A 26,811-nucleotide genomic window follows, 5' to 3' on the forward strand; every position below is an offset into this window, starting at 1 on the left:
TTTTTTCAACGGAAAAGAAGATAAAAATTTATTCCTAAATCAATGATCTGAGTTCTCAGCCTCTGAGCATTAAGAAGGTGCTAGTTTTAAACATATGAGACAATACAATATGATAATATATGATATGGAAGCACAGGAAAAATCCAGCAGTGAGTACAACAAAGTGGAGAACAGGAGTGGGACAAAGAATCATCAAAAAATATTTAGAAGTTCTTAGAAGCATAGATCCTTTGCTATGGAAAGGTAGAGGGTATAACTTGTTGTGTTTCTGCTGACGTGATGAAGAGGGGTCTTCATTTATTCTTTATACAACTTGCCACCTACCTAATTGAAAACAAAACAGAATAAAAAATATTTAAAAAAAATTATAACAACAACAACAACCACCGAGCAAAAGAGACAAATATAGGAGTTGGCTGGATGACCATACCCAGAGAGTTACCATCAATGGTTCAATGTCCAAGTGGTAACCAGCAATGAATGGTTTCCCTCAAGGGCCTGTACTGGGACCAACATCATTTAATACCTTCATCAATGTGTCATTGATACTGGGATCGAGTGCACCCTCAGCGAGTTCACAGATGACACCAAGCTGAGGGGAAGTTGATATGCTTGAGGGAATCAGAGTTGTCATCCAGAGGGACCTGGACAGACTTGAAGGTGGCCCAGGTGAACCCTGCAGCCACCAGGATCAGTAGAGACTGGAGGATGAATGGCTTGAGAGCAGCCCTGTGGTAAAGGAATTTGGGATACTGGTGGATGAAAAATTGTGTGTCACCCAGCTGTGTACTCGCAGTCTAAACAGCCAACCATATCCTGGGATACATCAAAAGCCCAGTCTGGCCAACAGGTCAAGGGAAGTGATTCTGCCCCTTTGCTCTGCTCTCACATGACCCCACTGATCCCACCTGGAGTACTGTGTCCATATCTGGACATGTTAAAGCAGATCCAGAGGAGTGTCACAAAAAATTGTCAGAGGGTTTGTATGAAGACAGACTGAGAGAACAACCCCATCTTCAGAAGGGAGAAGAGAAACCTCTGGGGAGACCTTCTTGAGGTCTTTCAGTATACAAGAGGACTTTTAAGAAAAACAGAGACGTTTTACCAAGGCCTCCAGTGATAGGACAAGAGGTACTGGTTTTAAACGGATACAAGGTAGCTTTAGATTAAAGGATGAAATTTGTTATCATAAGGATGGTGAGACAGTGGGACAGGTTGCCCAGAAAGGCTAGGTTCAAGGCTAGGTTGGACATGGCTTTAAAAAATCTGGTCTAGTGACAGATGTTGCTGTCCACGGCAGGGGGTTGGAACTAGATGATCTTTAAAGGTTCCTTCTGGCCTAAACCATCCTGTGATTCTATGATTGTGATCCAGTAAAATACACATCCACTCCCTCTGGTATCCTTGGAAAAGGTCCAAAAATATAATTGAGATTGTGTTCATACTTGCCCTCAACTCTGCCAGGTCACTTTTCAAATACATCTTCCTGTCCTGCTTTTAAAGGGACAAGTGCTGAGGCTTCCCCTGCTCTCATCGGGTACATCTTTCAGTCATATGAGAAACTTACTAATAAAAAGTATTTTCTGGCAGTTAGTTCAGCCTCTCCCATTTGTTCAGACTTATCCCACAATTCTTTGTAAATTTTTGTAAATATTTGTTCAGGTTTATCCTCTGTATCACTTCAAAAAACCTTCTTGTTATTTTCACTGCAGGCATAAGTCCCTTTTTAATGGTTACAGAAAAGTATGATATATCTCATATTTCCCTTCTTTATTTTCTACAGAATTTGTCCTTAAGTCTCATCTTTTTCATGTGTTTAAAGAGTATTTTGAGAAGGAATTTCTCTGCTAGATAGCGTTGATTTTATCTGAGTTCTGGAAAAACAGGAATAGAAAACTCATCTCTCGTGATTTTTCAAACTAGACTGCACAGAGCCTGGCAGATCACATGCAGAAAAACCATAGGTCTGAGGATAGATCCAGCCTGCATCCACTGATCCTTGACTAGTGAGTAAGCTCAGCCTTCAAGTGGCACACTAGCTTACCTTGGTTCTCCACAACAGACTGCTCACCAAAACTGCATAGATCAAGGCTTTGCCACAGAGAATGAGGTAAGTGAGCTTCATAGAATTTCCATACCGCAAGTACGAGTCTGCAAAGAAAGCATCATTTATGTATTGAATTGTCATCATCACAAGATACTAGATCTCATGTAGTTTTAATCAAATATGAACCCTTGAAATCTTTAGCTAAGTGACATAATGGAACTAGAGCCAAATGAATGTTTCTGTTGACACCAGATAGCAGGTGATGGGAAAGAACATAGTGATCCAAAGAACCAAAAGAGAAAGCAAATCTAGGAAAGAACAGAGATTGGCTTTATGCTAAGAAAGTACTGTGTTGCCACTCCTACTGAAAAACCAGGTTGTTCATCTGAATTCCCTCTTAGTAACACAAAATAAGCCAAATCACAAGATATGGATTTTTTTTCTCTCATTACTGTCAGTGGCCTTATGAGTGCTGCTTACATATCAGGAGAGTTTTACACAGCCCAGAATAATATGGTATCTAGCAGTTTATTCTTGTAGATTTTTCGCTCTTAAGGAGTTGCAGTAGTATTGAGATACCACCTCAATGTTGGTTCAGCCTTAAGATTCCTGAAACATTAAAGAAGTTAGTGAAAAACAGGAGTGAGTAAATACGTATACATAAAGGAAAGAAATGTAATCTGTAATCTGGATATTGTCTCTATATAGCTCCAGTTTGGAGGGGGATGTGACTTGCCATCAGAAGTATGTCGAATTTTATATAGGAAATATTCAGAATTTTGGATTCTCAATCTTCATGTCATAATTGCTTGGATAAGTAGGACTCATCTCTTTCATGACTGAGCAAGAATCTTCCCAACAGAAGGCAGTGTTAAGGACAGGAGGAGATAATAAAGAGCAAATTACACTGTACAGGAAGGTTCCAGTATTTCTCCTGTGTTTTCAAAAGGGAACCATAAGGAAGAGCTAAAACCCAACACCATCGCTACATACAGTATGCACAAACAACCTTCTCAAAGTCTTTTCTTCCTTTTTTCTTTTTTTTTTTTTTTTAAATCTAACATACAAATCACTTAGATGAGAAAGCAGAAGCTATTCATGTGGTAGAAATCTTACACACCTTGTACTTAGTGTCAGTAAAACTGGAATTCAAATACGTACAGATATTTGCCTGTGAGAAGAAACACATACCTTCTGTAACTGCACAACCTGAAAGACAAAAATAAACTGAAAGTCATGTTTCTTTTCAAATCAAACAGACCATAAATTTTAGAAGTTTCAGTTTACAAAATACTGCCTAATTCATTATAATTCATTAGTTCAATAAATTCATTATACTATAATATATATTTTATTATACTATATGTTTTACTATACTACAGAGATTTCTCAGTGAAAAGCTGAAGAAACTATAAATATATAATGCTAATGTAGATAGAGAGGCCCAGGAATATGAAGAGACATATGCTAATACCTACATATTTAGATATGTATTTTGCCATAACAACACCCTGGATAGAAGTTTTACATAGATATGTTTCATATCATAGCACACACACTTTTGATTTGTGATTTCTAGTTTGTACAGCATGGTGATACACATTTTTTACTCACCAGCATCACCAGAGATAACTTTGTGTACGGATTCCTCTTTTCCATTCTGAAAAAAATTGGCAACACACTCAAAATGATTCAAAGGGTTGAACCATTCCCAGGCTGGGATCCTCAGTCGGCTGGTCAGCGAGTAGGTACTCCCATTCTGTGTGGAGAATTCATCTGTCCCCACTCCTTTTGTCCTTTTAACATCATTTACCATCCAGACCAGAGTCAGGTGGTCAGGGTAGAAACCAGAGGCCAGGCACACCAGTGTGGCCTTGTTCTTCTGTTGGATTTCCTGCTTCGATGGGTAAAAGATGGCCACAGATGGAGGTATGATTTCCTTATTCTTCTCTGAAACAGAAAGCAATATGGCCCAGAGCCTCCATTACTCTATTCAATCAGAAACTCCTTAAAATTGTACTGTGTTTGTGTTGTGTTACTCCTGATATACCTGGCCCTTTAACAACTGTCTATTAGAGAACTAATATCTATTAGATATTGGACACCAGGAAACTGAAAACATTTGTTTTCCTTTAATACACAGAAATATAAAAGGTCTGGCTACAGAAATGCGTGAGTATTTGAATTTCTAGTATTACCTCTGTCAGAAGAATAAGAGAGTTGGAAAGAAGCTGAGGAAAGAGGTGGGCAGAAGAGTACCCAGTTATGGTGTAAGGCCTGTATTTACAATATTGTCTTAATAGATAAGGGAGTCTGTTCTAAGGCACAAGCATCTTCAAGGGACTGAGCTACATTCCTGAAGATGTAGCTAAGACATGATGGTCATTGCAGTGTTCAGAATTACACTGTCATGTGGTACCCTTCTTGGACCCCCTATCTAAGAGGTGACTTGAGAGGAAAGAGCTAATCTTTCTCACTGTCTGAAGTGAATGTTTGAGGTAGGTAATATGAATCAGCCTGGGACAAGTTTTGCTTTGGGTCTTAACTTGTCATCCTATTTTAAGACTAATAAATATCTCTTCATGCAATTTTTTGTTTAGGTTATCCTAGGTATGAGAAGCCCTCATCCTAGACTACACATCTTCACAAAATGATACCAGATTCTATACACTACAAACCAAAAGTTGTCTCCCGTCCTATAGTGTTTAATACCTACATGTAAGACTAATGGGAACAGATTTTAGTCAAAAGGACGTACAAGGTAGCAATGAGAAGTTACTCAGAAGCTAGTCACTGATGCTAAAAGCCATTTTTCCCCCATATACTGAGTAGAGTGCCTTTTTTACTCATCTAGTATGATAAACCCAACAGGTCTGCAGAATGCTTGTGGAAACAGAAAGGCAGAGAGAACTATGGAGCCAAAGAGAAAACTATTGCTGTTCTTTCATTGTAAAGGCACCCTAAATTGTAGATGTCCTTCCTGATCATTCTCTCCTTTGCAGAGTAAGAGAGTTAGCAGAATTAGCAGAAATTTATATCTTCATAGATCTTGACTCCTAAGCACCAGTGTTTGCTTTCAAATGTTAGCCTTAATTGTACATAGATATTAATAGAGATAATTCCCTAGAAGATTTGGCACTGCTCTGCTTTGCTTTCAGTGGATATGAGGTTGATCACTTTTACTGCCCCCATTTAGCACTTGGCTTTATAACTTTTCTTCCTGTCCTAAAAGTATCTCCGACAAGTTCATTGACTCATAGCCTACATAGCTAATGAGTGAAGAGATGGAAACAACAGGAGGACACAAAAGAAAAAATGAGAGAGATTGAACAGACCAATAAAAGACAAAGAGGAAAGTAGGTGAAAAAGGCAGAGAGAAAGAATGATAAAACTACTGGAAAGACAAAGAAAGCCAGAAAATGAGCATGTTTTACATGGAATAAGGAGACTCGTAAAAGCAAGAACGAAGGCAACCAGAAAAAAGTGTTATCAACAGCCCATTGTGTTCTCATCTTCCACACTGTTCATGGCAGACACTGGCACAAAGCTTAATCACTTCCATGCATAAACTCCTGCATTCCCAGTCACACAGTTTTCATCCACCTAAGAGAAAAAGTACTGCAGTTCCTCCATTCCCATCATGGCAAGGTCAGTTTCATAATTCCTTGTTCTCTTCCACTCCTACTCTCATTTTAAAATCGTCTGTGTATATGCTGCATATCATTAATACAAGGGAAATTTTCAAGTGTCCTCCACATTGAGTACTCGGGTTAATCACAGCTACTTACCTATAACTCTGAGCACAGCGCCAGCTCCAAAGGTAAGTAGCCCAGTTACACAGCTGCACACAATCAGGTTGTAACTCTCAGTGCTGTTATGCTTTTCCTGTCAGACACTTAGTTCCTTAAAATGGTACGGTTTAAAGGAACAGGCACCAGCGTGTATTTCTACAGTTTGCTATCAGATGGGAAAGGTTACTTTGCTCTGTGATTCCAAAATGCCTTGATAGAGGTGATAATAAATTCTTTCCTGGGAGGGGAGAAGACAGAGACAGCAAATCTAGAAAAGGAGAAGGAAGAGAGGAGAAAAGTGTCCTGAGAGAATCAGAAGCTATGAAAAGGACTGTTAGCAGATGCCAGTGTCCCAAAGCAATGTTAGGCAGCCTGCCAACCACCTATGGAGAGGCAAGCAAAGTGCCAGCAATGTTACTCTTTCCCTGCTTAATTCAGCACACAGGAGAATCTGGACTCTACCTCTGAAGCATTGCTTTGGATTGTTACATAGATGAACTGCAAAAACCTGCAGACCGAAGAAGCATTTTTCATTCTCAACCTCTCTAATGTTTTCTTAGAGAATGGCAGGAAACAGAATTATTTATTCCTTTGATGCTCCCAGAAATTAAAGACAAAGGCTACAGACAGACACAAAGATCTCAAAATTTGCCTGCAAATCCTACACGTCCGTAATAGTGTATCTCATTTTAATAAGCAACCAATAAAGCATTAATCCTGTTCTCATGGCCTTATGAAAAATCATTTTAGATCATTATTCTGCTTTTAATTAAGAGTACTCTTGTACCCTAAACCAGTATCACACATATCACAGAGATCTGACTTCTGACTTACCTATGACTGTGAGTTTTGTCCCACTGCCAAAGTACAGTCTTTCATTATTCACACTGTTTTGTGGCTGCAGAAAAACCTCTCCTCTACTCTCAGTCCTCTTAGCCAAACCTGCGGACTAATCCTCCCCTCATGTGGTACCAGCAAAAGAAGAAACACAAAGTACAGCAATCTATGGTCCCTAAAAACAAAGGTCTGTAAGGGAACACCACCACATCTGAGAGTTTAACCAGCTGAGGTCAATATCAGAAATACTGCATCCAGAGTCCTTTTGCTTTGGGCTTCGGTGAATCAGTTGTCGACGCTTTCACCATTTCTTTAGAGGATATTTATCCCTTTATCTAGGTGTAATATTAAAAAATATTTTCCATATGCAAAAAGAATAATTTGCTTATTCTCAACTAAACAGCCTCATTTCCTTAATTTCCTCATTTTTTTTTCAACATCATGAATACCCTTCATTTGTAAAATAAATACCTTTTTTTTTCACTTGCAAAATACTTTTAACATATAGCACAGGATCCTGGTCCACTCTCCCAGTTGCAGCAGTTCCTAAACACGCCTCCCTTTCTCCTTCCCAGGAAAGAAGTCTCTGCTTTTATTCTTTCTGTTCTCTTAGTGATGATTATTCAAGTTAGCCGCATAATTGTCTGTGATAAATGAGGGATAGGTGTATTCATTTTCATCAGTTCAGGCACCTCAGATACACATTGGATTTTGAAAAATGATCTGATCACTGAGTTTTTTCCTATAGAAACTGAATTTTATCACTTGTAATCAATTTATTCTGTAGTGGCACAATGTGGTACAAAAGTCTCCAGGAGCAGTACAATGAGAAGAAGAGATCACCATCAGCTATCAGTCTTAGAAGTAACTTTGTTTTCATCTGGATTGGAGAATCCAAATCCATAAATGTGGCCCAGAAAGAAACATTCCCTGAGAGCTTCTTCTATTTGAAATGAAACATATATTCTGTTTCTGTGGTTTTCAGTGGCTGTTTATCATCTATTCTGAAATAGAAAGACTGTTGTCCTTAATGATCTTTTATCACCACCCTGATGAGCCTGTTTAGTGGAAAGAAACTTGCTGTGCTGTGGAGAGTTACTTTCTATGACAACAAGGAATTAAACAGCTGCAGAGAGCTCTTAGTATTGCTTATTATAAAGTCAAGTATTTATTTGTGCCTTCTGTTTTATCAACCAAAAATGCAGAACATTTGTTTTTCACAGTTATCTGAGATAACACATGCTTTAGTTTACCCTGAAAAGATCCAAAGTAATTTAAACTTGTATAGTCTTGATTTTGTTTTCTAGAACTGTTCAAAGTGTAACTGTAAGTCAGTTCTTTCTAGACAGACAGATAGCTTTTCACTGACTTTTCCTTAGTCATCTGTAGCCCCAGGAGAACTAGCATTACAGATAATAGTTATACTTCTGGGGAAATAAGGATTTTTGCATATGTCGATTTATTAAGGCAATTTTTTTATGATAAGCACACATTTTTTAACCCATTCCTTATCCTAATTCTTTATATGGACAGCTTTTTATTCACTGACATGCGTTAATTTAGTTATCCAATATGAAACTTGTGTCCTTACCTAGAGTACTAAACTTAGTCTCTTCTCCAAAGCAAACTGGTTTACCAGCACATCAGGAGCACACCAGTTTAATAATGAAAGGGAGAACAATGATGAAGTTCTCTAAAGAGAAGTGAATTGAAAGAGAAAACAAAAATTTCTTACCTATTACTGTAAGTTTCGTGCCATCGCCAAAAATCATATTACCATAGTTCACAGTGACAAACTGTTGTATCATAAGCTAAGAAAAGGGAAGCACTGCAGTTGAGTTACTATAAGCAGAAACTTAAGCGATCATTAGTGCATTCGGAATTCCAAAGGTCGCTCAATCTCTGGCTGAAGGGATTTGACGGAAAATTAAGAAATTGAAAGAGAAAACAAAAATTTCTTACCTATTACTGTAAGTTTTGTGCCATCGCCAAAAAACAACTTGTTATTATTCACAGTGACAAAGCGCTGTATCATAAACTAAGAAAAGGGATGCACTGCAGTTGACTCACTATAAGCAGAAGCTTAAGCAATCATTACTTTATTTGAAATCCCAAAGGTCACTCAATTTCTGTCTGAAGGGGTTTGACAGAAAACCATCTTGAAATCTACTGTATAATCTGTAGCATTCATAAAAGCATTTGCCAGAGTTTTTTGATACTTATTGTCTACATTTCACCTCAAGTTGTTTTTGCAACCTTTCTCAGATCTCCACGTTACGCCATTGAAATTACCTGCTATTCTCATTTTGCAGATCTCAAAAACATGCAGAGGTACCCAAAGGCTGTCATTGACTAGAAACAGAATTCCTCTACAACCAGAGCTCCCTCACTCTCCATTTTGTGCTCTGAGCATTGTGAAGGCTTCCTTTCTGTGCCCTGTGGAGTTAATAATCAAATAATACTTGTTTTGTGGTTTTCATAGTCAATGTAGGTGGTTTGCCTTTGGCACTGAGCTAAAGCAAATACATTTGTTTTCTCTTCCATGACAGGTCAATCATCTTGAATAGGCTTTCAGGATCCCATTCAGTTTTCTCATACGTTAAAATAATCCACAGAAGGAGAGTCCAGAATAATCAGTTGACTGGTCTCAGACAAACACTTGATACCCATTAGGAAGAACTGATGTGAGACAGTGTGGAGAAGGATTAGAGAAAACCTTTGTTCTCACAGGCATGAGTCAGTCAGTGGACACTGGAGGCTTATTTAAGAGAGAAAACTCCAATACACTTCATATAGCATCTCTGCTACATGACAGAATTCCTTTTCTAGCACTTGCATCACATTAATAAAGAACCATTTTGTCATCTATTGCAAACATTGGCGCATCAGAAAAAAGTACTAATTTCTGCTTTGCATACTCTGAAAAGCTTTAGGTGCACCTGCAGTCAATTTGGCTTGCTGAAAATTATTTCAATGTCTTAGAATTTCTTAGCTTGCTTCCCAGAGAGGGCAGGCTCAGTTCTCACATGATGAAAGTCCTAGCATACTAGATCTGTCAAGAAAAACCAAGGCAGAACATGCCTGCTCTGCTGCAGAATTCTCTGCAGCTGCCTCAACACGCTCTTCCACAAGGCTTATGCGCGTATAGGTTTTTGTAAAGGCCTCCTGGGGAATGTATCATCGTGTACCCCCGTCCCCACAATGATACAACCTCGTACAAAAACAATCCCACCCATGACTCCACCCTCCCATTTTTGTCAATCAGTCACCATGAAAGATTGCCATAAGAACCTGTGCTGGTTTTAACCGAGGTAGAGTTACATTTTTTCTCGGTGGCTAGTGCGGGGTTGTGTTTTGGATTTGTGCCAGAAGCACTGTTGATAAGATGGAAATGTTTTTGTTGCTGCTGAGTAGTGCAAACACAAAATTCACGTCCTTTTCTGCTTCTTATATTGCCACTCTGTCAAGGAGGCTGGGAGTGCATGGGAAGCTGGGAGGAGAGACAGTGGGGACAGCTGACTCCAGCTGATCCAAGGGATATTCCGTATCATAGGGTGTCATGCTGAGTATATAAAGTGAGGTGGGGGAAGAATAGGAAGGAAGAGGGGGATGATTGGAGTGATGGCCTTTGTTGTCCCAAGTCATGATTATGCATAGTGGAGTCCTGCTGTCCTAGGAATGACTGAACACCTCCTTGACCATGGGAAGTGATGAATGAATGCCTTCTTTTGTTTTCCTTGTGTGCATGGCTTTTGCTTTACCTATTAAACTCGCTTTATCTCAATCCACGAATTTTTTACTTCTACTCTTCCAGTTCTCTTCCTGGTCCTGATGGTGGGGGAGTGAGCAACCAGCTGTGTCGTGCTTAGTTGCTGACTGGGGTTAAACCATGACAGAACCACAGGCCACATCCTTCCTTTGCCACTGCTGTTTCTGTGTGATAGTCCCATTACCTCTTAGTGTATCCTTTATCCCTGAATTTAAAATCCCAACTTTTTTCTTATAGTCAAAAAGGTAATACTTTATTTTCTTTTATTGATTTGTTTTAAATGCAGTTATTTTTCACTTGGTAACATCATGACAATGTTCATGCTGCTTTCCTTTCCACTCTTGCTCTCTTCTTGCCCCAGGGGGACAAAGAGACTTCAGACCCACAATAACTGCTCTGCAATGAGAGTGGTTTGCTTACTACAGGCTGGTGTTTTTGTTTGTAGCCTGGTCTTGATTGAGAGCGTCCTCTGTGGTCTGTGCTGCACTTGTCACAGCTGCTCTGAAAGGGAGAGAACTAGAATGCTGAGCTCTTAAACTTGTGTTCCTCTGATTGCCCTTATACAGGAAGCAGAAGCGCAAGCTTCTCCCAGGGCCTGTGATTCTTCCTCTGAAAAGGCTTCGTCTGGGTGTAAGAGTGAGCCTTAATTTTGCAGACTGTCTGAAGGGTGTGGGAACTGATGGTGACAGTTAACTGGCTACTTTTGTCTCCCTCCCTAACACAAAAATGGCCCAATCTTCTCACACAAAACGTTAACACATAGTTGCAGTAATAGCAACTTTAACAGCTTCACTTGAGTCTCTCTGATACAAAAAATAGACTGTAAAGCTTATTTACAGGACACAATCATTCAAAACAAGATTATTCTACTAGGAAAATCACAAATTATTTTCTGACCTTTTCAGATATCACAGAAAAACCTGTAATTTCTGATACAGCTTCTTCAACTGGGAACAGTTGAGAGCGTCCCAGGGAAAGGAACAAAAAACATAGACTAAGCTGAAACATTTAGGACCAAGACATAGGACTATGGAAGGCAAGGTATTGGACTAGTCATCTTGGAATGCCCCTAGGTTATTCTCTCTTCTATCACAGGAAAATGGGTGCTTAAGTCACTAATTATGGAAGTGACAAAGGTATTTGTCTGTTTATGTTGAATTCTTTTAAAAAATATATTTATGATTGTATTTGTCTGTCACTGCTTAAATAATAACACTAATAGTGGGATATTATTTGCCTGCCTTGCTCTTAGTCTGCCTCTGATCTCAACACTGTTTATTCAGGGTCTAAACCCATTCTGTCTTCATGTCCAGGCTACTGCTCCATTAGTGTCCTCACTGTCACTAACAGACTCTGTCTCATACGTGCCCCTGATTTAAAAAGAAGGAAATCACCTGTCTATTAGTTTTGAAGGAGTATGTGGTGCTAACAGCTCCTCAGGTCACGTTCATTAGGCAATTTCCAAGACATGCCAGCAGAGACCAGCCTTGTCCCACTTTAATGTTCCTCTGTAACCTTCCAAAAGCAAAGGCCTTTCAGGCCATGAATTCAAATGAGTGAGAGCGAGGAAAGAAAGGAAAGACAGTTCCTTGATTTTCATTTCCGTGTCTTTTATAAGAGGCTCATGGGCCATGCTGTGTAAGGCTTCAGACAAGGAAAGACAAGAATATGTAAGAAAGAGACATCTAGGGAGATACTTTCTAACAATTTTTCATTTTAGTGGAAGAATTTCACAAGAACACAGTGATTGCATCACTTACACCAGTCTTCAATTCTTTAGAGTTTACAGAAGCAGCAGTTACAAAAAAGCAGGCCCTACTACAGAGACTACAGGAGATTTACAGATTTCTTCTAGAGACACTAGGAAGATTTTCATTAACAGTCAGGGCTTTTGACCACGAACCCCTAAAGTTAAGCAACAGCCTTTTTTCAGGGCATGTCTGCACTGAGAATAGAAGATGGTGAAAGAAGGGATCTGATTAATAATCTGAATAAATATGATTACAGAGAGTGGGATGAGGAGGAAAGTAGCTGTTTCACAAGAAACTTATTAGAATAGCTGCTTTTTGTGCAGAGCCACTTCAAGCTGATAGAAGCACTGCATAGGAGCAAATTGTACCTTAGAGCTGGAAGAGGGAACTGTGACCGCAGAACTTCAAGATAGCAATGAACACAGAGATCTTTGTGGTTCTCTGCTACTGCCTGGAAGTTGCACAGCTGTGACCAGTCAATAGCCAGCTCATTAAACTGCTGTATGTTGAAGGTCACTGATAAATTTGTTATGCCAAGGCCTTAAAACTGCATTTGCCATGCTAAATTAAAAGTGCTCAAGAGTTGAGAAAGGGATCCTTCCTTTGTTACATTACCAGAGTTGAAAAAGTTGGTTTGCAGTGCTTATGAAAAAGGTCTGAGCTAAGACTATAACATGGTTTTCAGGAACTGGTAGTTTAGTAAAAGAGTATTTTAAAAAAGGATCTAAAAGAAAAATTACCCCAAAGTCACCACCATAGTGTTTATATTCCTTCATGATTCCAGCATGAACTATTTTCCAAAAAACTTTCACAGGGCATTTGAATTGCCAGTAATAATTTCAGACAGCAATAGCGTGAATATGTTTCATACTTGTGTAAAAATGATCTCTACAAAAAGATCAGAGGCTGAAGAGGATAAGGAGCTCAGTTCGTCTCTGCTGTGTGACAGACAATGTGTTAGTGCTTCTTTGCTGTATGTCTGCAGCCTGATACGAACAGTGAGGAGATCGTGGACCTGAGGGTGCTCGGAGGAGCGGACAAGTGCTCCCTGGGAGCAAGGAACCGTGTGTTACATTTGCTGAGCAGCTCCTGAAGTCGGAAGAATATTGACTACAAGGGTGTGCACGGGGTGGTGTATGAAGCTGAGGCTTTCAGAAATGTTTTTGGAGGACTGGAGTAAGTCTGGCATGCAACTAGATTTAACCTCTTCACAGCCTCCTCTGTGTGTAGGGTGAGACTACAACGAGTATGAGTTTCTGTCATGGGTCTGGATTTTCTTAGCCAAGAACAGGTTACTTGCTTTCAGAGCAGAGCCTGGAAGCAAAGTAACATTTCTGTAGCATGGTTGATCAGGAGACTAGGATCCTGGCATGAAATTGAGAGATCCATCCTGGCAGTACAAAAGTCTCCTAGCAGTGCTGGTGAAATGGAGCATGAGGGTCTTTTACAGGAAGTGCTCAGATCTGGCTCCAGCTCCTTGCTTTCATCAGCTCTTATCATCTCTCTCTTTTTGTTTCAGCAATAATCACACAGTGTGTTTCACTTCAGCATACCCAGCTTTGCCATATCAATGAGCAGCACAGTACATTTGCTATCTGTGTTAGTTAAATGCTTGATATGCAATGCCCTCCACAGGAGCATATGAGACAATTGGGTTTTCATCAGTGGTATGCAGATGTCAAAGCCACAGCCTAAAAACAGAAACCTAAAGCACACAAGTGTATAGCCATACTTCCTAAAAATACCTTTTGCTCTTTCATGTGCCATTTCCCTTCCTTTGAAGAAGGGGTAAGTTCCAGGTTATGCAATAAAAACAGGAACATGGACAGGGAGTGACAGGTAAGGGAACCATAATAAAACCCTGCCTTCAGTTTTCCCAGGTCCATTACAGAAGAGCAACTAGTTCATCAAAAGTTTGTCTCTGCAAGCAATGGAGAGAGAAGCACAATGGGAGGAAATTTCTGCCTTCAGCTGTTCCTCTCAAGAGGAGCACCACGTGATGGCAGCTTTCTGTGGTTTCTTTTCTCTGCCAATGAGGTTTTGCCATGAACAGATGCCTTGGTCCAGCTCAGAACTGTATGCAAGGAAGGGAGGGATCCTGCACTTAAGCAGTTTGTGAGGCAGGTGAATAAAATGCTGCAGTGCACACTGTTGCTTTTAAAGATGCCAAAGGGCTGTCCCTTCCACAATGGGAGGTATGCTTGGTCCCCTGGGTACATTTTCCCCCACTGGCACGGCTGACATCCTCCTACGTCCATAATTAGGGGCTTGGCTCTCCTCCCACATCAATCAATTTCTGTTTGGATACCTCAGTTTTGTGTACATCATCAGTATGTGGAAGAACTTTGAATTCTCCATCTCCTTTGTACTCTTTCCTTTGTGCTATGGCGGTATCTGTGAGGAACTATTGGCTCAGAACATGAGTGTGCTACTGCAGCACTAATTTTAAGAAATACATGCTGCCTTTCACTAACCACATCAGCAGTGCCTCAATTCTTAATGTTGATCTATAGGTTTGTATTTCTGAAGGCTTTTTGTCTTTGAAGCTAAAGGCTACTGCACTGCTTTGTCTCTCTCCCCTCCAAAGTGTTCTGGGTCTATTTCTCCAACATCTTCCTTGTCTTTTTTTCTGCTCTTCCTCTGCCCCTCTCCTAACTGCCTCACATTTTTCAGAGACTTCATCTCTCTCTCAGTCAGGGTGGGGATTTTATCTTAGTGCTCAACCTTCTCTCTGTACCGTGTGATCACTCGCAGCACAGAAATACGTGGCTACATCCTTGGATGTCACATTCTTGATTGTCATCACAGTGTAAGTATACTTTCTGCTTATCTCAAACTTGGCCTCACTATAACCGTCCTCATAAAATTTCTCCCTCAATGAAGTAGTACTGACTATTAACTTCAGACCATTTCTTGGAGGCTGCTGGTACCAGAACATAAAGGCAAGGTCACTGTTTTTCTGGTTACAGGAGATGTTCACAGTGTCTCCAACTCTCTGAATGATTTCTTCTGGCCGCTGTGCAATGACGATGTATCCGATCACAACACCTGTATTAGTGAGAGAGAAAAAGACAAACTGAGGAGTAGGAGTACAGATGGTAACTAGAAGGGTCCTTTACCTAACAACAGCCGAGCATGGCCTGGATGAGAGCTGTGCTGCAGGCGGATCTGTGGTCTCTTACCAGGTAAAAGAGCAACCAAAACAGTCAGCATGGCCCTTCAGTTGTCCCAGGACAAAGTGTTCCTGCTCACTGTGAGCCTAGAGTTAAGAGAGACTGATACCCCTCCCCTTCCTCTGATTTTTCTGTCAACCTTGGGCAGAGAACAGAGAAAGGACTGTCCAACTTTCATACTTTCTTTGGTAAATTAATAAAAGCAAAACTAAGTATTCATGTGACTCTTAAGTTTTGCTTTAGTCTTTTCACAAGAAATCAGTGTTTTACACACAGATTTAATTCCAATGATCTTTACTAATCCTTCGCACTTTATTGATATCCCCCCTCCCATACTTGCCTGAAGCTCTAGAGAGATTTATATCTTCCCTTTACCTCTATTTAATTGTAGAAGAGGCATGTTCTGCCTGTTATCCTGGCAGTACTGTACTTTTTCAGGGCCTAAGGTTGAGTTCCTAGCGTCACACGAGGATTCAGAGCAGTGTGAATCTCAAAAATTTGGTAGTGAATGTTCCCTGTCTCACTTTTTTAATCCTGCTTTTTTAAGGTGTTAACAGAAATTGCCCAAGAAGCTATAGCTTCTTCCCAGATGGGAAAGAAAATACATTTTATATCATGTATATGAAATATACATGATATAAATATATAAAGTTTTGTATGATTTCCAGTATCATGGACACTTAGCATCTGTGAAGTAGGGGTTCAACCATTGCTCCTGTGCAGTCCTTGCCAGTTCTTGCCATTGTGGGTTTTCTCAGGATAAATTGCCTGTGCTCCAGTGAGACTGAGCCTTGTGCTGGATATATTACAGTTTCAGTGATTTTTCAAGGAATTGTAGACCATATAGATTTGTTTTTAATTACCTGCCATATCTTTTACATTTTTCTTTTAATGTTTATGCTGTTTTGAGAGTCAGTACATCAGTTAGCAGATGAAGATTTTTACTTAGAATAACTTTTTTTGTCTCAGGAAACAACAGGTGATTGTAGACTCTCCAAAAGAAGAAAGTATTTGGAGGATACAACTCAGGACCTCTAGTGTGTGTCTCTGGAATTGCCTAACGTTGCTGCTTTCTGAAGAGCAGCAAGATTGACAGCCCTTTTTTTTTTTCATTTCCAAACATTTAATTCTTTCAGTCTATTTTCTTTTAAGATTAAAGAAGAAACAAGGGAAAACAAAATGTACCAAGATAAAGGCAAGTATGTTCAGACTTCCCAAGTAAGACGCAGAACGACTGCATTTGAGGAAGAATAAATGCAGGGAAATAGAGAAATATAGTTATGAAAGGGGTCACACAGGTAAGCAGGATGCTGGTGAATATGCTTGTCTGGCTATACTTTGTACCTGCTTAGCTCAGCATATCCATGTCTTATTAAGTCCCATTTCTAAGTATTTACTTGAGGGTAGGACTGTCTATTACCACAGGTACCAGCAACTGGAGAGACCAGAGTGAGTGAACTTAAGCACCAGAAGCTGGATTAGGGCCACCGACCAGTAAGAGGTACCATTTGTTCATCATGCTGGCAGCAGGGGTGAGGGACAGTGTGTGAGTGTGTGATCACTAGTGAACATGAAGCCAGACAATCCGTAAAGTAAATGAGGCGACCTGGGTTCCAGGTGTATGTCTCGAATGGCAAGAGCAGTGGCAGGTGGAGCAGGGGAGTCCCAGGCATCTCCTGGAGAGGGGGCTGTGTGGGAGGTTTGTGTGTGCATGTGCATACCAGCAACTGCAGGACTTGGGGGCTCATGGGTCCGGGTGCTGGCACATGTGGTGACGGGGATCCAGGGGCATCTACTGGACTCAATGTCCAAATATGGAAACCTATGGAAAATTTGCACATTGTACATACATATACATCTATTTCCCGCTACCTAGAACACTTATTTCCCATTATACACCCCAACCAGAGGGGGATGAAAGATAAGGTGATTAGTGCTGATTCTGTTTGTGGGTGGGGTGAGTGCATCTCTGTTGATCTGTGTATTTGGTTTTGTGTACATGTATATGCTTTGTATACATGTGTGTCTACTCAGGATACATTCTCAGCCTTGCTACTGGCTGGGCCAGGGGACATGGAGCCATGGCAGCCTCCTCTCAGGCCACCATATTCAGCCCAGCCTACCAGTGAACCTCATCTCCTCCTTAATGGAAAAAGAGATCATAGAATAGACGTGACAATAAGGAAAGGGCAGAGGTACCCTGACTGCACGGAAGAGAACCCAAGGAACAAGGAAAAGATTTCTACTGAAGGGTGTTTAATATAAACTGGAAACAGTAAGTACTGGCTTAGCAGGGATCTGTGCTGGATTTGGAAACTACTGTCATAGAACAGACCATCAAACAAAGGCTCTCCTGTTCCAAATGATAGAGAAAAATGCCTGTTGCAATACAAGGAAGGCACCATCTGGGTCAATGGTGACTATGAGCATCAGATGTCTCTTTAGTCATAGTGGATTTAAGGCATCTCAGGTCAGTTTCTTTCAGTAGCCCCTACCAGTACAGGAAGTTTCTCCAGGGCCAACTCTTTGCAGACAATTCTGAGAGAAATCCTTCCTCTTCAGGCTTGTCATCACAGATATCTTGCCCAACCAGACCCATGCTGCTCCTTTCCCACCTCTCATCCCCAACCAAGCCATTCTAATTCCATTTCTAACAGAAGCAGCTGTGTCTGCTTGCTTGGTGCAAGTTCCTCTTCCTCATCCTTTCTATTTCACTGTGTCAGCTTTGCTGGTTACCACTTCTAAACTTCTTCCCAAGTTTTTCAGACCTTCTGACTTTTCACGTCACCACCTTTACACTTTTCCTGGTTCTTCTTTGCCTTCCTTTTTGTTTCCCAAACTTTCCATCCTGTATTCTTACAGAAAAGAGGCAGCTTCTAGGTTTGGAGATGGTAAAATTGCCCAGTAGTGGCCCAGTTCACACTTGGGGTACGCAGACCATTCAGGGAAGGTTCTTCATGCTGCTCTCTTACAGATCGTGTACTGGGTAAAATGGATTTAAGAAATACTTTCAAATCTAATCTCCCCCATCTGCTATGTCCTTTTAGGGCCCTTCCTTTCTGATCCAGCCATTTGCTGAAAATTCCTGGGACACAGTCTGTTTCCTGCCTCAGAGGTGGATGCTTTATGTCCACATTTGGCTCCATGTGGAGAACCCTGTTCTTATGATTTTCCTACCTTCTTCCCGGTACCATGCTCTCTTCTTACTTTGATGTTTCCTCAGTGCCTTTGGCCACAGTCATCTAGTACCCTTTCCTAGTTGTGAGCTCAGACACTCTGAAAGAAGTCATAACTTTCCTTCTTCACAGCCCAAAAAATTAGTAAAAACCAGAATTACTGCAGGGTAGCGAAGAAATTAGTGATGACATGAAGGCAACGCAGAAATAGACACTGTTGGACACTGTTACAGCAGAATGTAAGAAACCAAATTTAAGGTATCTGTAGGTATTTGTTGAAAGTAGTAGAACAGTGGTCTCCAAACATGTTTCATTGTGCACCCCATCAGTAAAATATTTTTAAACAAGCACCTCCAGTACATGTATATTTCGTAGTTGATAATTTTATACATATAACACTAAAGTTCTAATGCACCCTTCCCATGCTTCAGTGCATCATCTTACTCACCTTCAGGGGTGCATGGTACCCACTTTGAAGACTCCTGCATAGGAACATTGTAAGCCAACAGCCTTTCTCTGAATATCAATTACAGATGTAAAGACTAGAAGATGCACAGAGCTTCACCACTCTCCTGTCCCCCAGCAACTGAGGAGCTGGTGTTCCTAGGTCTCAGGTGTGCCTTTCCAGAAGCACCTCACAGGCACAGGACATTTGGGAAGAGAGAGAACCAATGGTGCCTCCATCACCAAGATCTGCGAGCTGTAAAAGGACTAACCTCAGAAGCTCCTCTGGTTTCTGTTCACAGGAAGCTTTATCTCTGTCAGCCCATGGTCTCACCAGGTTTCTCTTTCCCGAGATCTTTCATCAGCCTGGACAAATGGATTTCCTTTATCTGAGTCCAGTGTTGACACAGCTGACTGAAATACTTGAAGTAGGAAGATGGAGTTCTAGAAATGTGAACTGCCATTGCTTGTCCATTGATAATACCTAGTAGAGCTGACCTCAATACACCAGTCCTCCTCCTTCCTGTGCCACTGAAACCACCAGCTTTCTGTGGCAGCATCACTGCATAAACCAAGAGATTCATTTGCAGCAGCAGATGTACAACCTTGAGTGTATTCTTTCAAAGACCCTCTAAAAAACTTACAATATGGAATGTTTAGCAGTGTATCTGATTACAGCCTGTCTTAATGCCAATGGCATGTTTTGAAAAAAGAAATTATAAATCCACAGGGAGATCAGATTATACATTCTGTAGACTAGAAATTCTTCTTGTTCTGCTTAGCTATGATGGCATTGGATAGCTTTGGTAATCTTTCCACAAATAGGGCTATTATGGACCTTTTGCTTTTCCACGGAAAGCTTCTAATCCTTACTTCTTTCCCAAAATAAAACATGCTTCTAAGAAAGCTAGGCAGTGACCCCAGTTTAAAGGTCAACAAAATCCATGCAGCCCCATAGAAAAGTTGCTGGCCTTGGACATGTGCTTTAGCCTAAAGGAAAACTTCATCTGGACAGTGCCACTTTGGGTGTCAGTCCTCCAGGGTTCTCAAAACATGGATCATGGAATGGAGTAGAAAGACTATTCCTATGTAGTCTCTCATGCTATTAAAGCATCTCAAAAAATATGGCTTCTGTTTAATGTCTCTTGAGAATATCTCACATCTTTCAGGAGCTAACATGATGAAGTTGGCAGTTGCCTGGAAAATGAAAAGGATTTTTCATCAAATGCATTAAGCTTTAGCAAACTTTGCATCATGACAGAAATCCTTCACCTTCCCAAGAAGGATTTCAGAAGAGCTCGCTACTTGTGTTCCCAGTATTATTTTTCATATACACTACATTCATAAACATCAACATTATCCTGAAATTCTTCTGTGGCAAAAATGAGTCTCTGTAGAACACTCCAAAGATGAATAAAAAGCAGGCCTTGGTACTTTAGCAGTTATTTTCTTAGAGATTAGGAGAGAGAAATTAGGAAAGGGAGACAGTGAGCATTCCCACATTTGAAGTATATAACTTGGGGAGTGGTGGACGACACAAAATAGTTTTCGTCATACTCCCTTTGGAAATTACTTGTGAGGAATTTTAGTTAGGAAATCACTGTTTTCTATATGACAAAACACACAGACACTATTCAAGGAAAGGGATAAACTTAACAAAGTTAACCAGTGGTTTGTTGGCTTTCCCCTGTCTCCCCAAAGAAATGCATTGTATCTTTCTGTCCACTACCTACATAATTCAGCTTCTGGTGAAAATATGCATTCCTAAGAAAGACATCATCAGCACAGAGGAATCTCAAAGGGGTTTGAGACTTCTTCTCAACAGGTGCTGAGTTTAAGAATGAGGCAGACAAACAACTAGGCATCTGCCAAAGCCAAAATGTATTTTTAAATTGAAGGCTGCCCTCTGGAATAACTTAAAATAGCTCTCTGTCTTAAGAGAGGTTTATGATTAACAGATATATTATTTCTACTTTCTACTAGGGCCTGTTAATGCCCACGTTTGGATCTTCAAATTTTCCACTGTGTACTTTTTGTCTGGAGAAAACCTTGGACTAGAGATAAGGCCATATCCAAAAATGTATTTCTAGCAGCTCCTGCTTCCAGTCAATCTGTCTGGGCTTGAGGTTGAATCAAGACCATGAAGTGCCTGCTGTTTCTCGCCTTTGTTGGGGCGGCTGGTGAGTATGTTTTTTACTTCTATTTCTGTAATGTAAAAGGAAGCTGATTTTCTGAGCAAAATGGCAAGGTAGCCTGTTGTGGGAAAGCCACACCTTGTTTCAACTTGCCGAAGTTTCAAGGCAGAGTCCTGCAACTTCTGTCTTCTGTTTGCAATTGCTTGTGTCAAAGCATGGGGAATGAACACCTTCACAGGGGTTCCTGACCCAGCAACACAGGAATATGTCCACAGCTCAAGAAAAAGACTCCCTCTCTCTTAAGAAACACACAGATAAGAGTTCTGACCCAGGAAGCCCTAAAGCAGCTGTACAATTTTAGACTCTAGGCGGGCTCTTGCTCCAAGGAAATGGCACCGTGGACTTGTTTTGTACTTTTGTGTTCAGTCCACTCTTGACCATTTCTGCAGACAGGATCCTGGGGAAGACACACCTTTCCTCCGATCCATCAAGCAAATTTCTATGTTCTTCTGTTCACTCAGGGAGTAGCTGGACATGCTTTAGTTGGTGACTTGTGAGACACCAGACTAAGCCTGATCACCTTATTGGAGGGTGCAGCAAGTGAATGTCCATTGCACTTGCTCACCACTGCTACCCTGAGTTTTATAGAAGCACAACCTCCAAGTGGGGTGCACAAGGTACCTTAGACCAGGTGTTGACATGTGGCACTTCTTATCTCCCAGTTGCCTTCCCCAGCATCGCTGAGGATGATGACGACAAGATCGTGGGAGGCTACACCTGTGCAGAGAACTCTGTTCCCTATCAGGTGTCCCTGAATTCCGGATATCACTTCTGTGGAGGTTCCCTCATCAGCAGCCAGTGGGTCCTGTCAGCTGCTCACTGCTACAAATAGTGAGTGGAAAACTTTACATTCTTCTCCAACTGACTTCTCTCTTCCAGCTCACTTCTAGTAGGAATTCAGAGTTATGAGATACAAATAGGGAAGTGGCTCTGTTGTGACCTGAGACAGCCAAGGGATGGGTGGCTCATTCAGGAAGGTGGGTTGAGGCACCCAAAAGGGTTTTTTCCTTCTGCAAATGTTTCTGTCAACGCACTTTCTGAAATGACAATGGAATAATCGAGAAACAAGTTACGGGCTATGATTTCTTGTCCATTCCATGAATCCAGCTAAAGCAGGGTCACTGCAGAACAGGAAGAGCAATGAGGTCCGGACTTTTTCCAGAATGTTTCTATAAATCACTGCAATATATTCTACTACCATCTATACATAACCCTACAGAAATCCACCACCCCTACTGGGAGTGGGTAAAGATCTCAGTGTGGATTCCCTTGGCTTATGCAGGACAAGAAAGATAACCCACCCAAAAGAACTAGTGGGGCAGCGATGTAGAAGCAAGGGCATCAAGTGACAGAGAGGTTTCTCTTAAGCTGTACAAGGGTAGCAGAAAAGTACATGCCGTGCCTTCTCTTTTTTGCAGTCGCATCCAAGTGCAGCTCGGGAAAAATAACCTGGCCCTGACAGAATCAACACAGCTGTTTATTAACTCAGCTAAAGTCATCCGCCACTCTGGCTACAGCGCCTATACCCTGAACAATGACATCATGCTCATCAAGCTTGCCACCCCAGCCCAGCTCAGCAAGGCTATCCAAACAGTTCCTCTGCCCACCAGCTGTGTGGCCGCTGGCACCACTTGCCTGATCTCCGGCTGGGGCAACACACTCAGCAGTGGCAGTGAGTACTCTGTGGGAATGTACAGCCCCCTGGGGGCCTGCGAGACTCTCAAAGACCTCACCATTAATTCCAAACAGGGCAGGGTAAAGCACAGAGAAGTGCTGTGCAACAGGGCTTTTGGAGTGATGGGTCAGGGAACGACAGTAACCGTTTGACTGCAGTGATGCAAGCCTTTGCAAGGTCCTTCCTCTCATTCTGTCTTATGAACACGGGATCACTGAAGCCACCCATGCACTGTTTACCAGCACGTTCACAGAGCCATTAATTTTGTGGCCTGGTGCTCTCAGCTGTGCCATGCCAAGCACTAGCAATGTAGCTATTGTCAACAGAGTTGTCAGTTCTTTGAGAACAAGGGCAAAGTCTGGGACTGTGGATCTACAATTCCTACTAGACACCTTCTCTCTCTTACACTGGTGGATAGTGACTGATATCTAATCCACTGATGACATCTAAACCTGCACCAGAGGAGAGGATCGTTGTCCTGAGGCTCAGCCTGCTTCCAGCATATGTGCCACAAGAGTGGCTCCACACTTGCCAACTGGTGATTTTCTAGGTACCAGAGAAATTAAGGTGGCTGCAGTGTAGAATGGTGGGCCTATAGGTAGAGTCTGTTCCATGTAAACAGAAGGAATCCATGCTGTGGTTACTGTTCAGATGAAGAGGGACAACTGCTGGAATAGGATGTCCAGTGACTACTTGCCTGTTTAAAAAGAACTTCTCTGGGCCATGAAAGGAACTCAGCGATGTCATCAACCATCTCTCCTTGTTTTCTTGTAGGTAACTATCCAGATGAGCTGCAGTGCCTGAAGGCTCCGGTGCTGTCTGCCACTGACTGCCAGAACGCCTACCCTGGTCAGATTACAAGCAACATGATGTGTGTAGGATTCCTGGAGGGAGGAAAAGACTCCTGCCAGGTAAATCCTCTGCCTCTCCTGTCCCATTTGCTTCTCTCCTGCCTTTTCCCAGCCAAAGAGGCCTTCATGTCACACAATCAGCTCTACTCCCTGCCCTGGCACATCTGAATTTTTGAATGACAGCAGAGGTTTAGGGCATGCATATCCTAAGCATCTGACAAGGACGACATCCAGCAAAACCAGGCAGCTTCTTCATCCTTAGCTGTGGTGCCCTTGGAGCTCAAGTCAGGCATGCTAGCATCAGGGGGAGAGTGCTCATCAGAAATGTAGAACTACCTTCTACCTATACAGAATTTCTGTCTAGAGTAAGCCTGACAGAGGTTCCTTAAATGTCAGGGATTTCAGGCATCTCTGGCTCATTGCTCAGGCTGATGCCATTGGCTGACTATCCATATCCTTTGTGTGCACAGGGAGATTCCGGCGGTCCCGTGGTCTGCAACGGAGAGCTCCAGGGCATTGTTTCCTGGGGCATTGGATGTGCCCAGAAAGGCTACCCTGGAGTTTACACCAAGGTTTGCAATTACGTCTCCTGGATCCAATCCACTATAGCCGCCAACTGAGACCCTCTCACTCAATGTGACCTGCTTTTTCTCATCATCCTTTCCTCTCTTTTGGGTCTGGACAAACAAACACCATGAAAAATTAATAAAGACTTTCAGGCACCCCTACTTTGTGCACTGTTTCTCTGGGAACTTCCCTCGGCTGCGATAAGGAGGACAGAGGCAGGAACATCACTCTGGGCAAAGTAGTTAATAGTTGTAGTGCCCCTCAAGTGGTAGCATCTTGGAACACTTTGCAGACACATCTTTAAGAGTCGGTTACTTGCAGGCATTTCTGGAGCAGAACATCTTTTCTGTCCTTTTGAAAAAGAAAAGGAAGAGCCCATATTCCCACAGCTCTTGAAGTCATTCTGAAATTCATCCCCCAACTCTGCCTTTTCCCCTCCTTCCACTGAAAACACAACGACCTGCAGCATGGCATCCTTTCTTTGAGCCTGCTTATCCCAGGGCAGAGCGGAATGGGAGAGGGAAGAGGGTGGTGTTTTGCGAGGAGGTCAGCAGGAGGCAGGGCATTGAGGCAGAGACTTTGGATCTCCCATGTGGAAGAGCTGGTCCTTGCCATGAGACTGATTGGGTTGTCTCATTCTGTGCTTGCAGAGCCCCAGAACGAGGCCTTGCCATCCCACATCACAAGAAGGAAAGAAGTTCAGGAGAGAGGGAGAAGGGAAGTGAGGAGGGAAGGCAGGAAAGCAACAAGAGGGAGGGAGTTAAGGTCAGGAGGGAAGGAGGAAGACATGCCAGAAAAGGAAGAAGGCAAGGAAAAAGGCAGGGGAGAAAGAAGGAAAAAAGGCAGAAATCTAGGAAAGAAGGAAAGCTAAAAGCAAAACAGGAAAGGAAGATTGCAGGAGGGCAGGAAGAAAGGCTCAGGGAGTGCTGCTAGCCATGAGTTTCTGCTGCAGCCTGGGACTCTTTCCCTACAGTCCCATGCTCTGTCCCCACACACTGTGAAGACTTGGCCTACATCACATACATCAGAGTGTTCAGGTCACAGGGTTCTAGTGTGACTTGGGGACCCTGGTTCACAGCAGCGTGCGCATTCCCTGGAGACCAGTGGGACCAGGGGACCAGTCGGCCTTGCCCTTCCAGATGGGGGGAAGGAAAAGGCTGTGTGAACTCTTCCACTTTGTGCTTCCCCACGAATTTGTGTAGCAGACTGAAAAGAGGAAGAAATGGATGAGGATGAAGGAAATAGGAGGGGAACGGGTGTGAGAGGACAGAGAAGAAAGGTTGGCAGGACAGACAGAAACACATTCAGGGAACAGCGTGAGAAGCAGTCTGTGAATGGCAGAGAAATGAGGTGAGGCAGGGAATACAAGAAGAAAGGAGAGTCAGAAAGTGATTCAGAGATGGGAAGGAAGAGGAAAGAAGTTAGAGACCTCGTAGAAGACAGAGAGACAATACCACTCTTTTCCTAAAGAGCTGGATGACAAGTGAAGAAAATGGGTTACTGTCAAATACTGGGCTCCCTGCGCACTAGTGCCAGATCCCTGTTTGCATGCAAAGGTTTGTGCTATGTTGCTCCAGCTTTTGAGTCACTGTGAATCTTGTTCAGCACAGAAATATGTGCCTGAGTCATTGAGTAGGGCATGATCTATCTTCATAGATAAACGTTTGTTCTTAGTCCCATTACTCTGGATGTGATTTAGGAATTCCTTCTCAATATATGCTTTGCTACTTTCCACTGAGTATACAACCAACAGAAGAGAGGTATCCTTCCCAGTGGGCAACTTGTACCAGTGCATGGTACTGACTCCACTCAACGTTCCGGAGCAGTTCAGAATCACAGGGTCTCCCACTTGGATGACTGTATCTGGTGATTGCTGAACAGCCCCGCCTGGAAAGAGAAGGGAAGAAATGTGGGAAGTGAAATGCCTTGAAGAGGACACAAAAATACATCCTTGAAGTATGTCATAGGATGCAGTGGCGTCTGGGTGTAAGAAAGCTGCGGGACAGTGTCCTGTTTCTCTGAAAAAGACACATAGGAGAAAACAAACAAACTAAGAATCAAACAAACCAGCTTCAAAATCAAATGTACATCTGTTTTGAAAAATAATGGCTTCAGGACTCTCACTTGAAGCATAAAAATGGGACAGAAAAAACCAAATTTGTGAGCCTACAAAGTTTTCGATTTAAGAAGTAGAGGAATAGTTCACCTTGTTCATTGCCCATCCTCCCCCTGGACGCCTTGGTGAAAGGACACTGCCAGCAATTGGGCACACCGCTGAAGCAGCAGCAGTGGCTCCAGTGCAGATGTTCAAGAGGAAGGGAAGTTCACTTACCCAGAGGAGCCAGGATGGCCACAAGGAACCAGTGGAAATCCATTGAAAAAGGCCACCTCCTTCCAGCAACCTGCCCCTGGTGACAGCACAGACACAGAGCTGTGTACAGAGGAAAGGCTGAGAGGAAGAGATACATGTGTTTGTGGGTGGGCAGGGGAGTGGGAGGGAGTCAGAAGTGTGAGAAGGCAGTTGTCTGCCTGGGA

At 42.2% G+C, this 26,811-nt stretch overlaps 2 protein-coding genes across 2 annotated transcripts; one reads left to right on the forward strand and one right to left on the reverse strand.

Moving 5' to 3' along the window:
• LOC103764453 (M1-specific T cell receptor beta chain) lies at nt 1–26,811 on the reverse strand. Its single transcript, XM_029960670.1, has 8 exons — nt 26,609–26,811; nt 25,872–26,163; nt 25,675–25,681; nt 6,673–6,715; nt 3,662–3,997; nt 3,239–3,256; nt 2,045–2,151; nt 1–324 (listed from the first exon to the last, which is right to left on the reverse strand). The coding sequence occupies exons 1-8, from the start codon at nt 26,742–26,744 to the stop codon at nt 298–300; spliced, it is 966 nt and encodes a 321-aa protein (XP_029816530.1). The 5' UTR covers nt 26,745–26,811; the 3' UTR covers nt 1–297.
• LOC103765180 (trypsin) lies at nt 21,728–24,398 on the forward strand. Its single transcript, XM_029960686.1, has 4 exons — nt 21,728–22,014; nt 22,602–22,855; nt 23,633–23,769; nt 24,180–24,398. The coding sequence occupies exons 1-4, from the start codon at nt 21,728–21,730 to the stop codon at nt 24,327–24,329; spliced, it is 828 nt and encodes a 275-aa protein (XP_029816546.1). The 3' UTR covers nt 24,330–24,398.

Source organism: Manacus vitellinus, unplaced genomic scaffold (assembly GCF_001715985.3).
Source record: "Manacus vitellinus isolate BGI_N305 unplaced genomic scaffold, ASM171598v3 scaffold_28_pilon, whole genome shotgun sequence".
NCBI classification, from domain to species: domain Eukaryota; kingdom Metazoa; phylum Chordata; class Aves; order Passeriformes; family Pipridae; genus Manacus; species Manacus vitellinus.